This window comes from Panthera pardus, unplaced genomic scaffold (genome assembly GCF_024362965.1).
Source record: "Panthera pardus isolate Hobbes unplaced genomic scaffold, ASM2436296v1 HiC_scaffold_24, whole genome shotgun sequence".
Taxonomy (NCBI): domain Eukaryota; kingdom Metazoa; phylum Chordata; class Mammalia; order Carnivora; family Felidae; genus Panthera; species Panthera pardus.
Window position 1 is genome coordinate 54413318 of NW_026526810.1, and position 22494 is coordinate 54435811.

A 22494-nucleotide genomic window follows, 5' to 3' on the forward strand; every position below is an offset into this window, starting at 1 on the left:
CAAAAAAAAGTGAGGATGTGAGGAGCGCCTGGGGGACTCAGTCAGTTGAGTATCTGATTCTTTTTTTTTTTTTTAATTTTTTTAAATGTTTATTCATTTTTGAGAGAGAGAGAGACAGAATGTGAGCAGGGGAGGGGCAGAGAGAGAGAGGGAGATACAGAATCTGAAGCAGGCTCCAGGCTCTGAGCTGTCAGCACAGAGCCTCATGTGGGGCTCGAACCCACAAACCCTGAGATCATGACCTGAGCCAAAGTCAGACAGTCAACTGACTGAGCTACCCAGGCACCCCAGCATCTGATTCATGATTTTGGCTGGGGTCATAATCTCGTGGTTCATGGGTTCGAGCCCTGTGTTGGGCTCTGCACTGGCAGTGAGGAGCCTGCTTGGGATTCTCTCTCTCCCTCTCTCTCTCTCTCTGCCCTCTCCCCAGAGACTGTCTCTCTCAAAATAAATAAATAAAACTTAAAGAAAATAAAAGTGAGGATGTGAAATATTTTATCACATGTCTTTCTTGATCCTCAGATCCCCTTCCCTAGTTCTTTTTTATTCTTTGTATGTCTGGATGGTCTTTTGTAGGTAGCCACAAATAGCCGAGTTTACTTATTTGACATTTTCCTTCTGGGAAGTCGTGCTTTCAACAATGGACTTCAGATGGTATTAGAAGACAAGAGAATTTTGAAGGTGAGTGTGTAAGCTGATTCCTCAGCTATTAAGATTAGCAACCAGGTTCTAATTACTCTGTCTTTGTCTTCTGATTCCTTAGGTTATCCATGATTGTCGTTGGCTTTCTGATTGCCTCTCTCATCAGTATGGAATTTTGCTGAATAATGTCTTTGACACACAGGTACATGCGGGGAAACCATAGATTCAGTCCAGCATATATAGCTTTTATAGGAAATAGGGCTTATCTGATGAGTGATTGAATTTTTGTGTGTGCCTCATTCTTGTCCACTTGTCATTTGGTGAACTGTGAAAGCACGACAGAAAAGTTACTTAAAATTATTTAGGATTTTTTCCCCTCATTTTGCTCCAGAATTTGTCAAATAAGAAGCAAACTCTGGGGCACCTGGATGGCCCAGTTGGTAGAGCATGTAACTCTTGATCTCAGAGTCATGAATTTGAGTCCCACGCTGGGTGTAGAGATTACTTAAAAAATAATAATAATAAAATCTCAAAATTAAAAAAAAAAGAGGCAAGCTCAATATTCTACAGCATTCACAAACTCAAAGGATTTGGAGGTCATTCAGAAGTCTGACATGAATCACTTAATGTGAGGTAAATAATCACATCTGTGCCTTTAGCACATATGTATCAGTTAGGATTGATGGCTTGTCAGCATGTAGCTCAGAGAAGCAGGTTGTCTTAGATATGCCCCAAAAGCCTATTCTAGGCCAAAATAGCCTGAATATATGTGGTTTTTCTCTCCTCTAAATAACTCTAGAGAAATAAGAAATCCTTAGTTTATACTAACTAGCTCTTAGAGCTCATGTGTGTTTCTGGTTTGGCTGTGAGAATAGTAAAACCACTAGTTTTCATTATGTTTTCTTTAGGTTCTTCTAGTCTTCTAGGTTTATGCCAGTTAAAGGGACATGTTGAATACATAAGCCTAGTGCCTTTGGAGAGGTTTAAAATAATGAGTTAGCCAGTTATCTTTTTTTTAATGTTTACTTATTTTTGAGGGAGAGAGAGAGAGAGCGAGCACGTGCACATAAGTGGGGGAAGGGCAGAAAGAGAAGGAGGCAGAGGATTCAAAGCCAGCTCTGCACTGACAGCATTGAACCTGATGTGGGGCTCAAACTTAGGAACCGAAATGTGAGATCATGACCCGAGCTGAAGTAGACACTCAACTGACTGAGTCACACAGTCATCCCTCATTTTATTATTATTATTATTATTATTATTATTATTACTACTACTATATTTTAAATAATCTCTATGCCCCAGCCAATTTAAAGAAAAAATTTTTAAATTTTTTTCAATATATGAAATTTATTGTCAAATTGATTTCCATACAGCACCCAGTGCTCATCCCAAAAGGTGCCCTCCTCAATACCCATCACCCTCCCCTCCCTCCCACCCCCCCATCAACCCTCAGTTTGTTCTCAGTTTTTAAGAGTCTCTTATGCTTTGGCTCTCTCCCACTCTCACCTCTTTTTTTTTTTTTCTTAAAGAAATTTTTAAGTTTATTCACTTAGAGAGAGAGAGAGAATGCACACGTGCATGTGTAAGTGGAGGAGGGGCAGAGAGAAAGAGGGAGAGAGAATCAATCCCAAGCAGGCTCTGCACTGTCAGTGCAAAGCCCAATATGCGGCTGGAACTCAGAACTGGGAGGTCATGACCTGAGCTGAAGTCAGACGCTTAAATGACAGCCACCCAGGCACCCATATTTTTTTTAATTTTTAAAAAATTTTTGGGGTGTCCGGGTGGCTCAATCGGTTAAGCATCTGAGTTCGGCTCAGGTCATGATCTCACAGTTCGTGAGTTTGAGCCCCGCATCAGCCTCTGTGCTGACAGCTCAGAGCCTGGAGCCTGCTTTGGATTCTGTGTCTCCCTCTCTCTTTGCCCCTCCCCTGCTCACGCTCTGTCTCTCAAAAATAAACATTAAAAAAAATTTTTTTAATAAATAAAAAATAAAAATGTTTAAATAAAAGTTTTTATTTTAGTGAGAGAGAGTGTGGGCAAGTGGGGGAGAAGGGCAGAGGGAAAGAGAGAGAGAGAGAGAGAGAGAGAGAGAGAGAGAGAATCATAAGCAGGCTCCATGCTCATCAGGGAGCCCAACATGGGACTTAATCTCATGACCATGAGATCATGACCTGAGCCCAAATCAAGAGTCAGATGCTTAACCAACTGAGCCACCCAGGTGTCCCCTAGCCAATTATTTTTAGCAGATATTCCTAAAAGTTCAATTTTATGTTGTTAAATGTAGTTCATGTTTGCTCTTTATATATCTGCTCATGATGAACTTTATACCATTTCTCTTGTTAACATGTTCCTTGGACCTTCTTTCAGCATCTTTCACTATATGGAGATTATGTCTGGCTTCCTCCAAAATTTAAGAGAGAAGGGTGCCTGGGTGGCTGAGTCAGTTAAACGTCCAACTTTGACTCAGGTCACTATCTCCTGGTTTGTGAGTTTGAGTCCCACATCAGGCTCTCTGCTCTCAGCCCACTTTGGATCCTCTGTCTCCTTGTCTCTCTGTCCCTCCTTCCCACTTTCTCTCATTCAAAAATAAATATGTATATATAAAAAAAAAAGATTCTCTGCCTCTGCCCCTCGCCTCCTTGTGTGCACACATACGTGCGTGTGTATGTGTGTATGTGTGTGTGTGTGTGTGTGCGCGTGCTCTCTTTCAAAAAAATTTAAGTGGTGCCTGAGTGGCTCAGTCAGTTGGGCATCTGACTCTTGATTTTGGCTCAGGTCATGATCTCATGGTTTGTGGGTTTGAGACCCTCACTGGACTCTGTGTTGGCAGCGTGGAGTCTGTTTGGGATTCTCTCTCTCTCTCTCTCTCTCTCTCTTTGCCCCTCTCCTGCGCTCGCTCTCTCTCTCTCTCTCTGTCTCATAAATAAATAAATAAATAAATAAATAAACATTTAAAAGATTAAAAAATAAAAACTTCTTTAAAAAAAAATAAAATGTGGCAGGGGCACCTGGGTGGCTCAGTCAGTTAAGCATCTGACTTTGGCTCAGGTCATGATCTCACGGTTTGTGAGTTTGAGCCCCACATCGGGCTCTGTGCTGACAGCTCAAAGCCTAGAGCCTGCTTCAGATTCTTTGTCCCCCTCTCTCTGCCCCTCCCCTGCTCATGCTCTGTCTCTCTTTCTCTCCCAAAAATAAACAAACATACATGCATACATACATACATACATACATACATAAAATGGGGGTGCCTCGGCGGCTCAATCAGTTAAGAGTACAATTCTTGGTTTTGGCTCAGGTTATGATCTCACGGTTCATGAATTCAAGCCCTGCATCTGGCTCTACACTGATAGCGAGGGGCCTGCTTGGGATTCTCTGTTTGCCTCTCTCTCTGCCCCTCACCCACTCATTCTCCATCCCTCTCTCAAATAAATAAACTTTGAATTAAATTAAATTTTTTTAATGTAAGAGAATTTCTCATTGTTCTCCTGAGGCCATCAGGCTTTTTTTTTTTTAATGTTTATTTTTGAAAGAGAGAGAGAGAGCACAAGTGCAAGAGGGCAGAGAGAGCGAGGAAGACAGAATCCGAAGCAGGCTCCAGGCTCTGAGCTGTCAGCACGTTAGGCTTCTTGATTAGACCCCATATGGAGATGTTGGCATATCTTTCCATATTTTCTTTTCACATTTCCATAGTACAGGAAGCAAGAATTCAGAATTTTTCCAATTTTTTCCCTTTAACACAATGTATTGATTTCCTATTGCTTTTGTAACAAATCACCACAAATTTAGCAGCTTAAAGCAAAATAAATTTGCTCTTTGATGGTTCTGGAGGTCAGCAGTCTGAAATCATTTTCACTGAACTAATGTCAAGATGTCAGCAGGGTTGGTTTCTTTTGGAGGCTCTGAGGGAAGTCTCTTTCTTTGCCTTTTCAGGTGTTACCTGTATTCTTTGGCTTGTGGCTCCTGCCATCTTCAGAGTGCACCACTGCAACTTCTGCTTCTATCAGCCGATCTCCTTTTCCCGTGACTATAATCAAATCTCTCTGCACCTCCCTCTTATTGTTACATTTAGGGCCCACCCATATAATTCAAGAGAATCTCCCTACCTCAATATCCTTACCTTAATCACTCCTACAAAGTCATTTTGCCAAATAAGATAACATTGACAGATTCCAGGGGGTTAGGATATGGATGTCTCTGGGGGCCATTATTTAGCCTGCCACACACAAATTAAATAATATGTCCAATTCTTAATTTTTTTTTAAGATTTTACTATTTTTAAGTTATTTTTACACCCAGCATGGGGTTTCAATTCACAACCTTGAGATCAAGAGTCGTCGAATGCTCTACCAACTACGCCAATCAGGTGCCCTTCCATTTCTTAATTTTATTAGCTTTCCTTACTGACACTTTGCCAGAGTTGCTGATAAGTAATACAAACACTTATTGAAATTTATTTTCCTTTCTCCATTGTCTAAAGGCACCAAAGAGTAATAGATAACTGTAAGGCAGGCAAATAAAAGGAGTAGAAGACAAAGTAGACAAGGATACATTAAAGTTGGGTGATCCTTTTCCTTTTTTTTTCCTCCTAATTTTTTAGAATAAGTTGACTGAACATCTTTTCTGTTGGCATTATCTATCATGTGGGTCTTTGGGGAAAATGGTATTTAATGACATTTTCTAAATATATTTCTATTTATGCCATGAGATAGGTCTCTATAAATATTCTATATTGTACAGACAAGTCTTTTTTTTTTTTTTTAATGCCACAGGTAGCAGATGTCCTTCAGTTTTCCATGGAAACAGGTGGCTTTCTTCCAAATTGCATCAGTTCTTTACAGGAGAGTTTAATCAGACACCTTAAAGTAGCCCCTAAATATCTCTCCTTTCTGGAAGAGAGACAAAAATTAATTCAGGTGGGTATTAAAGAATGTCCCACATGACATTAATTTTTTCAAGTGTTTTGTGAGCAGGATTATCAGCATATTATATAGACAACTGACAGTTGTTATGTAAGCATATGAGCATTGCCAAAATCTTAGTTGTTTCAAATGGAAATAGTTTGTGATCTCAAGTGAATAAAAGCCAGGATTCAGATTTGTACCCTGAAATAAATTTGCAATTCTCCAGGGGAAGAGAATTCCCATATTGTTGGGAATATGGATTAAGGTGATGGAAGAAAAATCATCCCAATTATTTCTCCAAAAGTAAGGTAAATTTTCCTTAGTTCCTAATAGCTCTGCCTACAAACTTAGGTCATGACTATATTGGCCTCAGTTTTGGTCCTATAATTAAGTCTACTTCAGTTTTGAATGAGAAGTCCTGATTGTTTGATGGATCAATTGATTGATCCATCTCTCTCTTTCTCTCGCCCTCCCACTCCATCTTTTCCCTCTAACATACACACACTCATACATACATGAATTGTGTGTGTATATTTTCGGAAGGCTAGCCAGAGTGTGAAGATAGAAGATAAAAACTGAAGAAAATGACAGTAACTCCTAAGCAACTCTTGAATAAACAGTTACTTTCTTTAAAGTTTTGCTTATTATTCAGAGAAAATTGTTTTGGTGTTTCTAGGAAAATCCAGAAGTGTGGTTCACACGACCTCTTTCACCATCTTTACTGAAAATTTTGGCCCTAGAGGCTACCTACCTACTACCCCTTCGTTTGGTACTCCTGGATGAGATGATGTCTGACCTAACCACCCTTGTGGATGGTTATCTAAACACCTATCGAGAAGGGTCCGCAGATCGCCTGGGAGGCACCGAGGTAGGTACAGCTGTCTGTGACTATATTTTTAGGACTTCCACTTCTGTCTTGGTCCTCGTGGAGGGCACAGTGATGCCCACTTTTCACAGCTACAGCAAATCCTGAGGCCAACTTGGTAATATTTTTGAAGGGGCTATAGCTTGGGCTTAATTCATCTCTTTGAGTACTTTTTCACAATATTAAGTTATGTTCTGTCAAGGAATGAATACATTTAAGATTTAATTACTAATTTTTAAGAAGCCAGCATAATGTAACAGAACTGTAGACCTGGAGTTGGCAAACTATAGCCCTAAGGCCACATCTGGCCCACAGATTGTTTTTATACAGCTCGAAGGTAAGAATGGTTGTTCTAGTTTTAAAGGATTGTTTAAAAAAAGTGTATGCAACAGAGAGCATTTGTAGCTAAAATATTTATTATTTGGCTCCTTACATAAAAGGGTTACAGTCTGCTGCTATTAGCCATTTTCACTTAGGAATACTGAAGCAAAATCCTAAATAAAGTAATAGCATTTTTGGTATGATCCCTACTTAGCTGTATTATACTAATACATCTTTTAGTATCTTTTAACGTGCTGCTGGTTTCTGCTTTACTATTAGCAAATTATCCATTTTACTGGAACAAACAAAGTCTTATGATTATCTCATGCATGCTGAAAAAAACGTAACTTTCCTGTATTTTGCTCTCACTGTTTAACAACAACAAAAAATTATAAAAATTCTTGCATACCTGGTTTGATTGGAGAATTTAAATATCTCTCATTTATCATCATAAAACTAAGGAGTTTTATAACTTTATTTTGTTCTCACTGTTTAATGCTGAAAAAATTTGGTAATATTCTATATACAGTACTGATTAAAGTTGGAATGCCTGATAAAACATATATCACAAGGAAGAAGTCTACATAATGTTTGATTGGGAACACTAACAGCATTCCCATTAATATCAAGAAAATACAAAAATTGTGACTACCACAACTACTTTAACATTTTTTTTGAAGCTATTATCCAATGAAATTTGAAGGAAAAATAAAAAGACAAACTACAAAAATTGAACAGGATGAATCACAATTATGCCTGGCCTATTATACAACTGAAAACTGAAGAAAATCAATGGAAAAAGATTACCACAAAGGAACAATTTAGTAAAATGAGTACTGATATAAAACGTGATAGCTTTCCTACATCCATATACACAGCAAGAAAACATAATGGGAGAAAACATCCACTTATATGATTGTAACAAAAGGTAGAATACCTAGAAATAAATATTATAAGAAATGTGAAATATAGAGATAAAGAAAACATTAAAATATTACTGAATGACATAAGAGGACTTAAATGAATGGTGACACTAAGTATTTTTAGCAATCAGTTATTCCTGAATTAACTTTTGAATTTACCTCTATTCTAAGAAAAATATTAACAGCAGCTTTATTTTTGCAAACTATGATTGTAGTGTTTATAAAGATAAATATAAATAAGAATAATCCTGTCAGCTATGAAAACATTTAAGTCTATATTAAATAAAACAGGTGTGGGGCGCCTGGCTGGCTCAGCCAGTAGACATATGACTCTTGATCTCGGGGCTGTGAGTTTGCCACTTTGGGTACAGAGATTAGTTAAAAACAAACAAACAAAAATTAAAAATTAAAAATTAAAAGTTTGTGACTTGTACGTGTGTAGGCAGATCAATGGAAAATAGTAGAGAACCCAGCAGTAGCTCCAATATATATCTATCAGTATGGTTGGGATAAAGGTAGAATTTCCAATTAATGATAAAAAGATAATTATTCAATAAATGGCTTTAGGCAATTGACTAACTATTGTAGGGGAGGAGATCAGAGTTGGATTACTATTTCTTTTATTACCAAAGTAAACTCCTTGGATCAAGTATTTATGTAAACAGTGAGATTATAAAATTATTGGAGAAAAAAGAATTAAAAGAAAATTATTTCACAATAAGGAATGCTTTTCTTCCCCCCACCCCAATTCATTGAGGAATAATTGATAAAATTAATTGTATATAGCTAAAGTGTACATTGTGAAAATTTGCTATACATATACATTGTGGGAATCATTATTGACACTAAGATAATTAACACATTTGTCACCTCATATAGTTAACTCTGTGCGTGTATGGTGAAAATGCTGAAGATTTGATCTCAGCAACTTTCAATATACAATACCAAATTATTAACTATAGTTACCATACTGAACATTAGACCTTCAAAATTTATTTTTCTTGTAACTGAAAGCTTGCACCCTTTGACCTACATCTCCCCCTTTTCCCTTCCCCCCATCCCCTTGCAACCCCCATTCTATTGTTTCTATGAAATCAGCTTTTTTTTTTTTTTTAAATTCCACATATAAGTGATACCATACAGTATTTGTCTTTCTCTGTCTGGTTTATTTCACTCAGCATAATGCCCTCTAAGTGCATCATTGTCACAAATGGCAGGATTTTTTTCTTTTTTATGGCTAAATAATATTCCATTGTGTGTGCGTGTGTGTGTATGTGTGTGTGAGTGAGAGAGAGGGTAACATTTTTTTTATCCATTCATGCATTGATAGACACAAGTTGGCTCTTATGAATAATGCTACAATATAAAGGGAGTGCAGATGTCTCTTTGAGATAGTGAAGTCATTTCCTTTGTATATATACCCAGATGTGAGATTGTTGGACTGTATGGTAGTTCTATTTTTAACTTTTTAAGGAACTTCCATACTGTTTTCCATAATAGCTATACCAATTCAATTTCTATTCCTGCCAACTGTGCATAAGAGTTTCCTTTTCTCCACATTCTTGCTATCATTTTGATAATAGCCATCCTAACAGGTCTGAGGTGACAACTCATTGTGGTTTGGATTTGCATTTCCCTGATGATTGCTGATGTCAGATACATTTCATATACCTATTGGCCATTTGAATGTCTTCTTGGAAAAAACGTCAATTCGGGTCCTTCGTTCATTTTTAAATTGGATTACCATTTGCTTTTTTGCTACTGAGTTGTATGAGGGAATGCTTCTATGTAATGCAGAAATACTCTGAAATCATAAAAGATGAATAAATTTGAGTTTAAAGTTTTTGTTTGGTGAAAATACTGTGAAGAAAGTCAAAAGGCAAGCAACCTGGGAAAAATTATTTGCCTCGTGTAACAAAGAGAACATTTTCTTAATATGTCCTTTATTGGGGGCGCCTGGGAGGCTCAGTCGGTTAAGCGGCCGACTTTGGCTCAGGTCATGATTTCGCCGTCTGTGGGTTCGAGCCCCGCGTTGGGCTCTGTGCTGACAGCTCGGAGCCTGGAGCCTGTTTCGTATTCTGTGTCTCCCTCTCTCTGACCTTCCCCTGTTCATGCTCTGTCTCCCTCTGTCTCAAAAATAAATAAACATTAAAAAAAATTAAAAAAAATATGTCCTTTATTGTAGCATTTATGTAATGACAGAATACTGGAAACAACCCAAATATCCATCTATATGGATTTGGTTAAATAAATTATGGCATATCCAGACAGCCCTTAAAAATGCTACTATAGAAGAATGTCCAAGGTAAACCTTATGGCTTAAAAAATCAAGATGCAGGGGCACCTGGGTGGCTCAGTCAGTTAAGCGTCCAACTTTGGCTCAGGTCATGATCTTGCAGTTCGTGAGTTCGAGCCCTGCATTGGGCTCTGTGCTGACAGCTCAGAGCCTGGAGCCTGCTTTGGATTCTGTGTCTCCCTCTCTCTGCTCCTCCCCCGCCCATGCTCTCTCTCTCTCTCTCTCTCTCTCTCAGTAATAAAGAAACTTTAAAAAATCAAAATGCAGAAGGATATATAACACTGTTAACCATTTGTATAAAATAATTTTTAGAAAGAGTTATCAAAATAAAAGTTTGAGAGAAAACAAAAATTGAAAAATGCAATCCAATGAGAAGATAAATATTTAGTAAAGGATATTTGTACACACACAATCACAGATGCATAGACTATCTTTGGGAGGCTACATAAGAAATTGCTTTTTAGAAAGTGCCCTTGCTAAGGCAATTGGGACCACAGGTTGGAGGGAACACTTACTTCTCATTGTGTAATCTTTTATTTTTTTTTAACGTTTATTTATTTTTGGGACAGAGAGAGACAGAGAATGAACGGGGGAGGGGCAGAGAGAGAGGGAGACAGAATCGGAAGCAGGTTCCAGGCTCTGAGCCATCAGCCCAGAGCCCGACGCGGGCTCGAACTCATGGACCGCGAGATCGTGACCTGAGCTGAAGTCGGACGCTTAACCGACTGAGCCACCCAGGTGCCCCTCATTGTGTAATCTTTATACATGCACACACACATGCATAACGCACAACACACACACACACACACACACACACACACACACACACAACTGTGGATTCAAAATATTTAAGTTAAGGGGCGCCTGGGTGGCTCACTTGGTTGAGCCTCCAACTTGAGCTCAGGTCATGATCTCATGGTTCATGAGTTTGAGCCCTACATCAGGCTGTGCACTGACAATGAGGATCTTGCTTGGGATTCTGTTCCTCTCTCTCTGCCCCATTCCTGTGTGCTTGCTCTCTCTCTCTCTCTCTCTCTTTCTATTTTCTCCAAATAAATAAACTTAAAAAAAATAAAGTTAAAATATATTTGTTAATAATAAAAAAAATAGTACTACTATAGTTGAATACACTAGAGGGAGCTATAAGAACACATTTGAGTTGATCCTCACTAAATACTTTTAAGTGTAGTGCAAGTGATTTTAAGGACCATATTTAGAAGTTTGGTTACAGCAGACTTGTGTTGTTTTCTTTTCTTAGCCTACACGTATGGAGCTTCCAGAAGAGCTTCTTCAACTCAAGGATTTCCAGAAGCAGCGCAGAGAGAGAGCTGCAAAAGAATATAGGGTGAATGCACAGGGACTCCTAATAAGGACAAGGGTACATCCAAAGAAATCAGTGCCAGAGACAGCAGGGAAAGAGGGAAAAGTAGGGTTTTCCTTACTTTGTAAAAATTCTGTACTAGATGAAACTCATCATGTAAATTTGCTGAAAGAAGAATCTAAGAATAAACAAACTTCAACAGAACCTCAACATGTACCTCCCATGAAAGAAGAAACCAACGAGGATTCTATCAATAAACTCATTTGCCCTGAGTCAGAGAGGCTAGAGGACCAGAGAATAGCTCAAAAAGAACACAGTAAGACACCCAAACAGGAGTTTCAGACAAGTTCATCTTTGAAAGAGGAGATAGAACAGTTACTGGTGGTGCAAAACCAGGAAGATCTAAAATGCACAAAACAAGATATTTCAGTGTCTCCTTCCCTTCCTCAGGAAACCAGAGTCTCTCCAAGTGACACCTTTCATCCTTTTAGAAAAGCCGTGTTTCCTACGTTTCCTCCCTGTCCAGCCTTGGAGAAAACTGATTCTTGGATAAATCCCTCTCCAAATCTGTCTTAGAAATGTGCAATTTGTTTTTGAGACTGTGAAGGTGGCTCACTTCTACCAGCCGTACCTTCCTCAGAGCTTAAGTCTGTCATGTTGGAAATTTAGTTTTGCCTCAGTTACGAAGGAACGCCTTAGGGAAAATAATATTCTGTTGCTTACTTCTACATGCCTGGAATTTGATTAGGTTGGGAATGAATAAGTTAAATAATGGAAGAAGTAAATTTTTTTATTATGCCACTGTGTGGAAATATTCCCAGTGGCCAGAGCAAATTATTTCTCATAATTTGGGTTTGGAGGATTTGAGGAGGGGAAAAATCTCGGGCTTAGTATCTGGAAGCTATATGCTTTTAAACTTTTTGTTTTGTTTTGTTTTTGTTTTTTTGTTTTTATTTTTAATAATTTAAGCTCTATGCCCAACCTGGGGCTCCAACTCACAACCCCAAGATCTGAAGTCACATGCTCTACTGACTGGCCAGCCAGGCACCCCTACTTTTAGACTTTTGTTGTATTTTTTGGTCTGAAAAAGGTTGGTAAAACTTTTGCCAATAAGTTTTAAAAAATTGGGAACTGGTAACTTTACCAGTACTTTTTTCCTTAGTAATATTTTCCTAAAATATTAACTTTATCAATTGTACCTCAAAAAAGCTGAGAAAATACCGACTTTTTAAAAATTGTAATGTTTTGTCTGTTTTGTGTCATAGACAGACACTAGTTAATGTTATTAACAGGCATCAGTATCCCAGTTTTAATTTCTTTTGATTCCCTTTACTTTTAGAAGGTTTTGTCCATTTTTGTAAGAAAGCAGGGGCTTCTTTTGAGTATGTTTATTATGTAAACTTGAAGTTTGATTCCCCTCTTTTGCCTGGAGTTGGTATACTTTTTTTTTTCTTAATTAAAAAAAAATTTTTTTCATTTTAAGTAGACCACACCCAATATGGGGCTTGAACTTACGAACTTGAGGCTAAGAGACACATTTTCTACCAACCAAGCCAGACAGGCATCCAGTTGGTATACATTTTTAGGGTGAAAGGAAGGCAGCTTGTACAGAGCCCTTTTTATATTGAATACTTGCAAGGTGCTCACATTCTATTGTATACAATGACCAATAAACCTGTTTTGGCATTGGATTATCTCTTTTCTTCGTTTTATCACAGTAGGAATATGTTAGAATATGTCTGGATTTCTCGGTCCGGAGTCCAGTCTAGAAATCTGTAAGTTGACTCTCATACAGGTTCTATTATTTATTGTGCTTGTAGGAAAGTTAGGGACAATCTACAATTAGAAACATCCTTGTCTGCACTCACTGATTCTATTATGAGTGCCATTGAAAGACTAGTTGTGCCCTTCCAAACTCCAAAGCCCATATCTAGTCTAAACTCAAGATGAAGTCAGGCCCAAGAACGGTCAGGCCCAACAGCCCTGCTGTTGCTGTGTCTCACTTTTTCCTTAGTTTAGAAGGTCATGTGGGGCCAAGATGGCTTCTGCTTCATCTTGGGTAAATACATCTTCAGATGCATTTCAGATGTATTTCAGAATGTGGTTAATCTAAGTTTACTCTGGAAAGGGTCTGAATTCTTGTAAAATTCCTAGAATTGATTTAACTTCTTATGGAACTATTAAATTACTACACACAACATATATACATACAGGCTACAAACAAAAATGAAATATTCTTCATATTCAAAAAAAAGCTTTCTTGTTTCATTATGTTTGTTTTGGCTGTAATTTAAAAAAAATTTTTTTAATGTTTTATTTATTTTTAAGACAGAGAGTGACAGAGCATGAGTGGGAATAGGGCAGAGAGACAGGGAGGCATAGAATCCAAAGCAGGCTCCAGGCTCTGAGCTGTCAGCACAGAGCCCGACACGGGGCTCGAACTCATGAACTGTGAGATCATGACCTGAGCCGAAGTCGGTCACCCAACCGATTGAGCCGCCCGGGCACCCTGTTTTGGCTATATTTAAAAAGAACTTTTGGGCTGTGTTAGGCCTTTGTTGTGCTGCTCAATATGGTAGTCACTAGCTGTATGTGTGGCTATTGAAATTTAAGATTAAATTAATTAAATTTAGAAATTCAGTTCCTTGGTTGGACTTGCATATTTCCAGTATTCAGTAGTCCCATATGCCCAGGGACTATATAGTATTGAATGTCACAGATGAAGAGTATTTCCATCATTTGAGAAAGTTCTTTTGGACAGTGCTAGTTGAGAAGTACTTTGACTCCCAGAACTAAATGAAACTTTTGGGTTTCATCACAGTATTTTCTCAGTGGACAATCATATGCCTGGAACTGCAGTGTTCTCCACATCCTCATTCTAGCCTGGAGTGCCAACCTAAACCCCATGTATGTGCCCAGCTCCTACTGTGAAGTTCTTTTTTGGCTAGAGTGAAAAACCCATGGGGCACCTGGGTGGCTCAGTTGGTTGAGTGGCCCGACTCTTGATTTCCTCTCAGGTCATGATCCCAGGGTTGAGGGATTGAGCCCTACTGGGGCTCTGCGCTGAGCATGGAGCCTGCTTAAGATTCTCTTTTCCTCTGCTCCTCTCCTCTGTGTGTGAATGCACTTGCCCTCTTTCTCTCTCTCTCTGTCTCTGTCTCTCCCAAATAAATAGATAAATAAGTAGAGTGAAAAATCCCTGTGTTGTTCAAGCCCTGTCAAGTGCTCTGTGCCATTATTCGGACTTCTTGTCTCCATTTGCCCAGAATTTTGGGAAATCCTAGGTTCTTATCCCCACCCACCATTGACTTCTTTAGTTACTCTGTATTTTTCTAGTTGAGAGTTAATAAACCTACTAAATGGTTTCCCAAACTCTTGGGGTCTTGCTGCAGTTTATACTAATTTCCCGCATCTCTTGTACTCAGGTCTGACTTCTAATCTCACCTTTCTGTACATGACCTACAATTAGAGCTTCTTATATGTAATCTGACCCTTTTACTTTGGGAATTAGGAAACGGAGTTCAATGACTTCCCTGGACAAAAATGCACAGGATAGAACCAGAGCTGTTTCTTGGTCTATTCAATATTCTTTCACCTATATTATGAAAAGTCACTGCAGCAGCTTTGCCTCCAATCTTGCTGTGGGCTTGGTAAATCCTAACACGACACAATAGAATTTTAATGCCCTATAGACCTCTCATTGTTTTGATACAAGGCAAGTTCCACTAGCAAGCTGAGATGAGGCCCCGGGGCAAAGTAGGGGGCCTCTGGGTAATTAGCAAGGTATACTTGCTAGGCATTTATTATAGCAGTAACACAAATAAATACCTTACAGGAAATTTAGAGAATAAGGAGAAAAAATATCATCTCACATTATATAATCCTTCCTAGTATTTCGGTGTTTTTTTTTTCTTTTTAATTTTTAAAACATTTTTATTTATTTTTGAGACAGAGAGACCGAGTGTGAGTGGGGGAGGGACAGAGATAAAGGGAGACACAGTATCTGAAGCAGGCTCTGGGCTCCAAGGTATCAGCACAGAGCCCAAAGCGGGGCTTGAACTCACCAATGGGAAGATCATGACCTGAGCCCAAGTCAGATGCTTAACCAACTGAGTCATCCTGGCGCCCCTTGGTGTTTTTCTTTGAATCTTATTTCATTCTCTTCCTCTCCCCCCCCCCCCCCCCCGCCCCCACCTCCCGGCCCACAAACTTGAAACAGTCATAATTATAATGTAAATACACTTAGTTTGTTTTTTAAGTCATATATTTTTCCATTTCATTATCCTAACAGACAACATTTTTAGTAGATGTTTAATTTTATTTTGCGAGAGAGAGAGAGAGAGAGAGAGAGAGCGAGTCTGTGGGGGGCAGGCGATGTTGAGGGGGGAAAGAGACGGAAAGTGAGAATTTCAAGAAGGTTCCATGTACAGTATGGAGCCCGACTCGGGGCTCAATCCCATAACCCTGGGATCATGGCCTGAGCTAAAATCAAGAGCCAGATACTCAACTGACTGAGCCACCCAGGTGCCCCAGTAGATGTTTACTTTTATTTTTATTTGTTTAGTAGATGTTAAATTTTAATATTCATGTACTATTAAATAGGATTTGGAAAATACAGGAAAATAAAAAATTTACTCTTATTTCTCTAACCCAACAGTAAAAGCACTTTTGTTAATTCCAGTGTTTATGCATAGGATTTTTGCTCCTACACAGTTGTAATCATAGATATGTGAATATATTCTACTTTATGAATGTCTTCCTATGCTGTTGCACAACTTTGTAAAGATTTTTTAATGACTACATAATATTTCTAAGAAAATGCTGTATGGTTTATTTAACTATATTGTGATATATTCAGCTTGTTTCCAATTCCATATTTCATGTTAAAGCTATCGCAAAGTTTTTCTATGTTTTGAATCATTTTGTTACAGTGAAATTGCAGAAATAGAAACAGCAGGTCAAAGAGGTTTTCTTGTTTTTGTTATTACAAAAATTTTTTTAAACCTCTTGCTAGGGGTGCCTGGGTGGCTCAGTTGATTGAGCATCTGACTTCGCTCAGGATCTCACAGTTTGTGAGTTCAAGTCCTGCTTGGGGCTCTGTCCTTACAGCCTAGAGCTTGGAACCTACCTCAGATTCTGTGTCTCCCTCGCTCTCTGCCCCTCCCCTGCTCACACTCTATCTCTCTAAAAAATAAATAAACATTAAAAAAAAATTTTTAATGGAATGCAAGCTGGTGCAGCCACTCTGGAAAACAGTATGGAGGTTCCTCAAAAAACTAAAAATAGAACTACCCTATGACCCAGTAATTGCATGACTAGGCATTTATCCAAGGGATACAGGTGTGCTATTTTGAAGGGACACATGCACCCCCCTGTTTATAGCAGCACTATCAACAATAGCCAAAGTATAGGAAGAGCCCAAATGTCCATCGATAGATGAATGGATAAAGAAGACGTGGTATATATATATATACTATGGAGTATTACTCAGCAATCAGAAAGAATGATTGCCATTTGCAACTATGTGGATGGAACTGGAGGGTATTATGCTAAGTGAAATTAGAGAAAGACAAAAATCATATGACTTCACTCATATGAGGACTTTAAGAGACAAAGCAGGTAAACATAAGGGAAAGGAAACAAAAAGAATATAAAAACAGGGAGGGGGACAAAACAGAAGAGACTCATAAATATGGAGAACAAACTGAGGGTTACTGGAGGCGTTGTAGGAGGGGGGGGGATGGGCTAGATGAATAAGGGGCACTAAGGAATCTACTCCTGAAATCATTGTTGCACTATATGCTAACTAATTTGGATGTAAACTTTAAAAAATAAAAATTAAAACAAGTTAAAATAAAAAAAAAATTTTAAGCTCTTGCTAAGTTACTTTCCAAAAGTGTTAACCAATTATATTGCCACCTCCAATTTTTGTAGTAATGAAGCATCATTGAAAACATTAGATTTTTTTCTTTTTCTTGAGAGGCATGGCATACATATGACCTTTAAAATTCTAACTTCTTCATTTATAAATGCAAAGTTTCCTGTCAAATTTTATAACTTACCTGCATTTGATATCATGAAAATTAATGAAAACATAAATATTTGGGATGTTTGAATCTCAATAAATGTCCCTGATCTCTAAGTAAGGATGAAGTTACAGATAAAATATTTAAATCATAGAAACCCTAAAATAAAGCCAAAGTCTATATACTCATGATAAAAAATATCTTTGAAATGTCTTCAGTGCTCTCTTTAGGGATATTATAGAAAGTGATGTTTATTGTTATATGAAACAATCTTAGCTAAATTGCTAGGTTCACCCTAAGACAAAGTTTGATAAATTCTTTTCCATATTCTCTTAGGATTTGAGCTGGATTTGAGCCAGTGACTCTACAATTTAATAGACCTCGTCAAACAGGAAGAGCTGTCAAACTGTAATCAGGGCATAATCAGCAATCTGATCTTAAAATAACATAAGTCATTGCAAAAAGAAAAAAGTCTAGACTATGCTTCAATTTAGTCATGAGTAGCATTTCTTAAACAATGGGATGGAATAGAAAATATCAGAGTGTATTGCACATAGTAAGGGAAAATATTGTTTCGTGAAACTCTTTTTCTTGGTTGTATGCCTGGGTTATGTGTGCGTCTATTGCTAGTTGCAGTAAAACAAACAAACAAAAACAAAACTATTAAAGATAAGCACAGAAGGAAATTTATATCTTTTTTTTTTTAATTTTTAAGTTTATTTATTTATTTTGAGAGAGATAGAGACAGCATAAGTGGGGAAGGGGCAGAGAGAGAGGGAGACCAAAAATCCCAAGCAGGCTCTGCACTGTCAACATGGAGCCCAATGCAGGACTCGAATTCATGAAACCATGAGATCATGAGCTAAAACCAAGAGTTTGGACGCTTAACCAACTGAGCCACCCAGGCGCCCCGGAAATTTATATCTTTATTTACCTAGTAAACATGGAAGATCTTAAGTCAATGATCTCAGCTTCTATCTTAAACTGAAAAAAGATTAGTAAACATGAGGTAAGTAGAGGATAAAATGAGTAATGTTAAGAGTAGAAATCAATACAATCAAAAGTAGACAGAGAAAAATCAATAAAACCAACACCTAATTGGTTGAAAATATCAATAAAATTGCTCGACTGTTAACTATATTGACCAAGATAAAAAACGAAACAAAACAAAAACACAAATCACCAATATCAGGAATGAAAGAGAGGTCATCAGTATAGATCATACATATATTAAAAGGATAACAGCAGACTACTGTGGACAGTTCTGTGCCCTCAAATTGAACAATTAGTCGAAATGGGCAAATTCACTGAAAAACACAAACCACCAAAATTCAGTGAAAAGCACAAATCATTGAAAAACATAAATCACCACATAGAAAACCTTAAAAGAATGTTTGTAAAATTTTGTTTTAAAGATTTTATTTGAAGTTGGTTTTGCAAGATTGTTATATTTCTGTATGAATGTATTTTTGAAATGTTTATTTAGAGAAAGAGGGGAAGAGAGTGCACATGTGAGTGGGGAAGGGGCAGAGAGAGGAAGAGAGAGAGAATTCCAAGCAGGCTCAACACCGACAGCGCAGAGCCCAACGCAGGGCCCAAAGTCATAAACTGTGAGATCTTGACCTGAGCTGAAATCAAAAGGTGGTTGCTTAAGTGAACGAGCCACCCAGGTGCCCCTGTATGAATGTATTTTTTATTGGAATAATATAAAAGAATTTTTATTAAAAAAAAAAGACAATGGGGTGCCTGGGTGGCTCAGTCGGTTGAGCGACCGACTACAGCTCAGGTCATGATCTCACAGTTTTCTAGTTCAAGCCCCATGTGGGGCTCTGGGCTCTGTGCTGACAACTCAGAGCCTGGAGCCTGCTTCTGATTCTGTGCCTCCCTCTCTCTCTGCCGCTCCCCCTCTCATGCTGTCTCTCTCTGTCTCAGAAATAAACATTAAAAAAAATTTTTTTAATAAAAAAAAAAAAACAAGAAATAGAAAACCTGAATAGCTCTAAGTCAGTTAAACAAATTTTATTCATAATTTGAAACTTTCCCTAGAGCAAACTTTGTACCCAGTTAGCTTTACTGGTGAATATCTAAGGAAGCAATAATAGCAATACTTACAGGAAATAAAGAAGGAGGAGTCACTTCCCACTTCATTTTATGAGGCCATAAATATGATATTATTCTGATACCAAAACTAGACTAATATTGCAAGGAAAGAAAACTATACTCCAATATTCCTCGCAAACATATATGTAAAAATCCTTAACAAAATATTAGCAAATAGAATCTAGAAATATATAAAAAGGATAATACATCATGACCAGTTGGTGTTTATTCCAGGGACACAAATATAGTTTAACATGAAAGTATAATCCATGATATTAACAGAATAAAAGAGAAGGACTATATGATTGTCTCAATAACTACTGAAAAATACTTTGGATAAAAATATACATCAATTCATGGTAAAACAAAACAAAACAAAACAAAAAAAAAACCTCTCAGCAGACTAGAATTAGGTGAGTACTCCTTTTACCTAATAAAGTGCTTTTACAAAGCCAAAGGACTAGGCAACAGAAGAAAAAAAAAAATAGACAAATTGGGCTTTGTGATAATTTTTAAAATTTGTACATCAAAAGACACTGAAGAGAGTAAAAAGGCAACCCACAGAATGGGAGAATAGATTTAAAAATCATATCTGATAATGGATTCATATCCAGAATATATAGAGAACTCCTAAAATTCAACAATGAAAAAAACCTGACTCAAAAATAGGCAACAGGCTTGAATAGACATTTCTCCAAAGAATATATATAAATTTCCAATAAATACATGAAAAGATGCTCAATATTGCTAACCACTGAGAAATGTAAGTCAAAACTACACTGAGATGCCACTTAATTCCCATTAGGATGGCTACTATCAAAACCCAGAAATGGGGGTGCCTGGGTGGCTCAGTCGATGGAGTATACAACTCTCGATCTTGGGGTTGTGAGTTTGAACCCCACAAAGAGGTGGAGTTTACTTAATAAGAAAGAAATAAGGAAAAGAAAAGAAAAGAAAAAGAAAGCAAAGAAAGGAAAATATCAAGTGTTGGTGAAGATGTAGAGGAATTGGAACCCTTGTGCACTATTGGTGGGAATGTAAAATTGTATAGTTGCTGTGGAAAACATTATGGTGTTCTCAAAAAGTTAAAAATAGAATATCAAATCTCATTCAATTTTACTTCTAGGTATATACCCAAAAGAATGGAAAACAGGGTTTTGAAAAGATATTTGTGCCCCATGTTCATACCAATATTGTTCACAATAGCTAAAACATGGAAACAACCCAAGTGTCCATTGACAGATGAATGGATAAGTAAAATGTGATATATTATACAATGGAATAAGATTTAGCTTTAAAAAAAAAAAAAGAAATTCTAATACATGTCACACATGGATGAATCTTGAGGACATTATGCTAAGTGAAATAAGTCAATCACAAAAAACAAATATGCGCTATCTAAAGTAGTCAGAATCATAGAGTCAGAAAGTAGATGGTGGTTGCTAGGGGCTGGGGAGAAGAAGGAATGGGGAGTTACTGTTTATAGCTATAGAGTTTCAGTTTTCCAAGATGAAAAGAATTCTAGAGACCGATGGTAGTCATGTTTCTACAACAATATGAATGTATTTAATACCAGTCCCCTGAACATGTAAAATGAACAAGGTGGTAAATTATATATGTATTTTATCACATTTCTTAAAATTGGGGGGAAAACCCTATTACTAACATCACATGTATAATGTTGAAAGCCTGAATGTTTTCCACATATCATTGAGAGCAAAGAAAGAATATATGCTGTCACTACTTTGACATGTACTGTACTTACTAAGTAGTGAAATAAGGCAAGAAAAACAAAAGCATATAGATTAGAAATTGAAAAAGTAAAATTGTATTATTACATGACATGATCAGGTGCATATAAAATACTAAAGAATCTACAAAACGCTACTAGAACCCATAAGTGAATTTAGCAATGTCACAGATACACTGTCAATATACAGAAATGTGAATATATAAAAAATACTATCAAAGAACAATCGGAAATTGAAAATTTAAAAATAGTACCATTTATTATAATGTCCAAAAGCGTGATATCCTTGATATGTTTAATAAAATATGTTCAAGACCAGTGCATATTGAAAACCACAAAATGTTGCTGAGAGAAATTAAAGAAAATGTAAATAATATTTTTTTTTTCCTTTTTTCAGGAGGGAATGTTATTCCTTTATTTAGGTCTTAACTTCATACAAGAATATTTTGTAATTTTCAGTATATAAATCTTGTATTTCTTTTGTTAAATTTATTTCTAAGTATTTTATTCCTTATACTATCATAGATGGAATTCTTTCTTTTTATTAATCTATTTTTGAGTTAGTTAACACACTGTAGTCTTGGCTTCAGGAGTAGAACCCAGTGATTCATCCCTTACATATGATACCCAGTGCTTATCCTGAAAAGTGCCCTCCTTAATGCCTGTCACCCATTTAAGCCACCTCCTCCATCAACCCTCAGTTCTTTCTTTGTTATTTAAGAGTTTCTTATGGTTTGCCTCTCTCTCTGTTTTTATCTTATTTTCCTTTCCCTTCCCCTATGTTCATCTACTGAGTTTCTCAAATTCCACATATGAGTGAAATCATAGGATATTTGCCTTTCTCTGACTGACTTATTTTGCTTAGCATAATATACTATAGTTCCATCCATGTTGTTGCAAATGGCAAGATTTCATTCTTTATCATCACCAAGTAGTATTCCATTGTGTGTGTGGTATATATCTATAGGTATAGGTATAGATATAGATATAGAAATAGATATAGATATAGATATAGATATAGATATAGATATAGATATAGATATAGATATAGATATAGATAGATATACACCACATCTTCTTTATCCATTCATCAGTTGGTGGCCATTTGGGCTCTTTCCATAATTGGCTATTGTTGATAGCACTGCTATAAACATCGGGATGCATGTACCCCTTCAAATCAACATTTTGTATCCTTTGTATAAAATCCTAGCAGTGCAATTGCTGGGTCATAGGGTAGTTCTATTTTGCTTTTTTGAGGAACTTCCATACTGTTTTCCAGATTGGCTGCACCACTTTGCATTCCCACCAACAGTGCAAAAGGGTTCCTCTTTCTCCATTTCCTCACCAAC

The 22494-nt window shown here is 37.2% G+C and overlaps 1 protein-coding gene across 1 annotated transcript in view; it reads left to right on the top strand.

The window, feature by feature from the left end:
- The window catches only part of EXD1 (exonuclease 3'-5' domain containing 1), a 36634-nt gene extending 23674 nt beyond the window's left edge, over window positions 1–12960 (top strand). The window contains exons 7-11 of the mRNA XM_019442513.2: window positions 577–681; window positions 764–844; window positions 5412–5555; window positions 6220–6411; window positions 11207–12960. Of these exons, the coding sequence (XP_019298058.2) occupies window positions 577–681; window positions 764–844; window positions 5412–5555; window positions 6220–6411; window positions 11207–11845 (1161 nt within the window). The 3' untranslated portion in view covers window positions 11846–12960. The remainder of the gene's footprint in view (window positions 1–576; window positions 682–763; window positions 845–5411; window positions 5556–6219; window positions 6412–11206) is intronic.
- Window positions 12961–22494: the final 9534 nt, after the last annotated feature.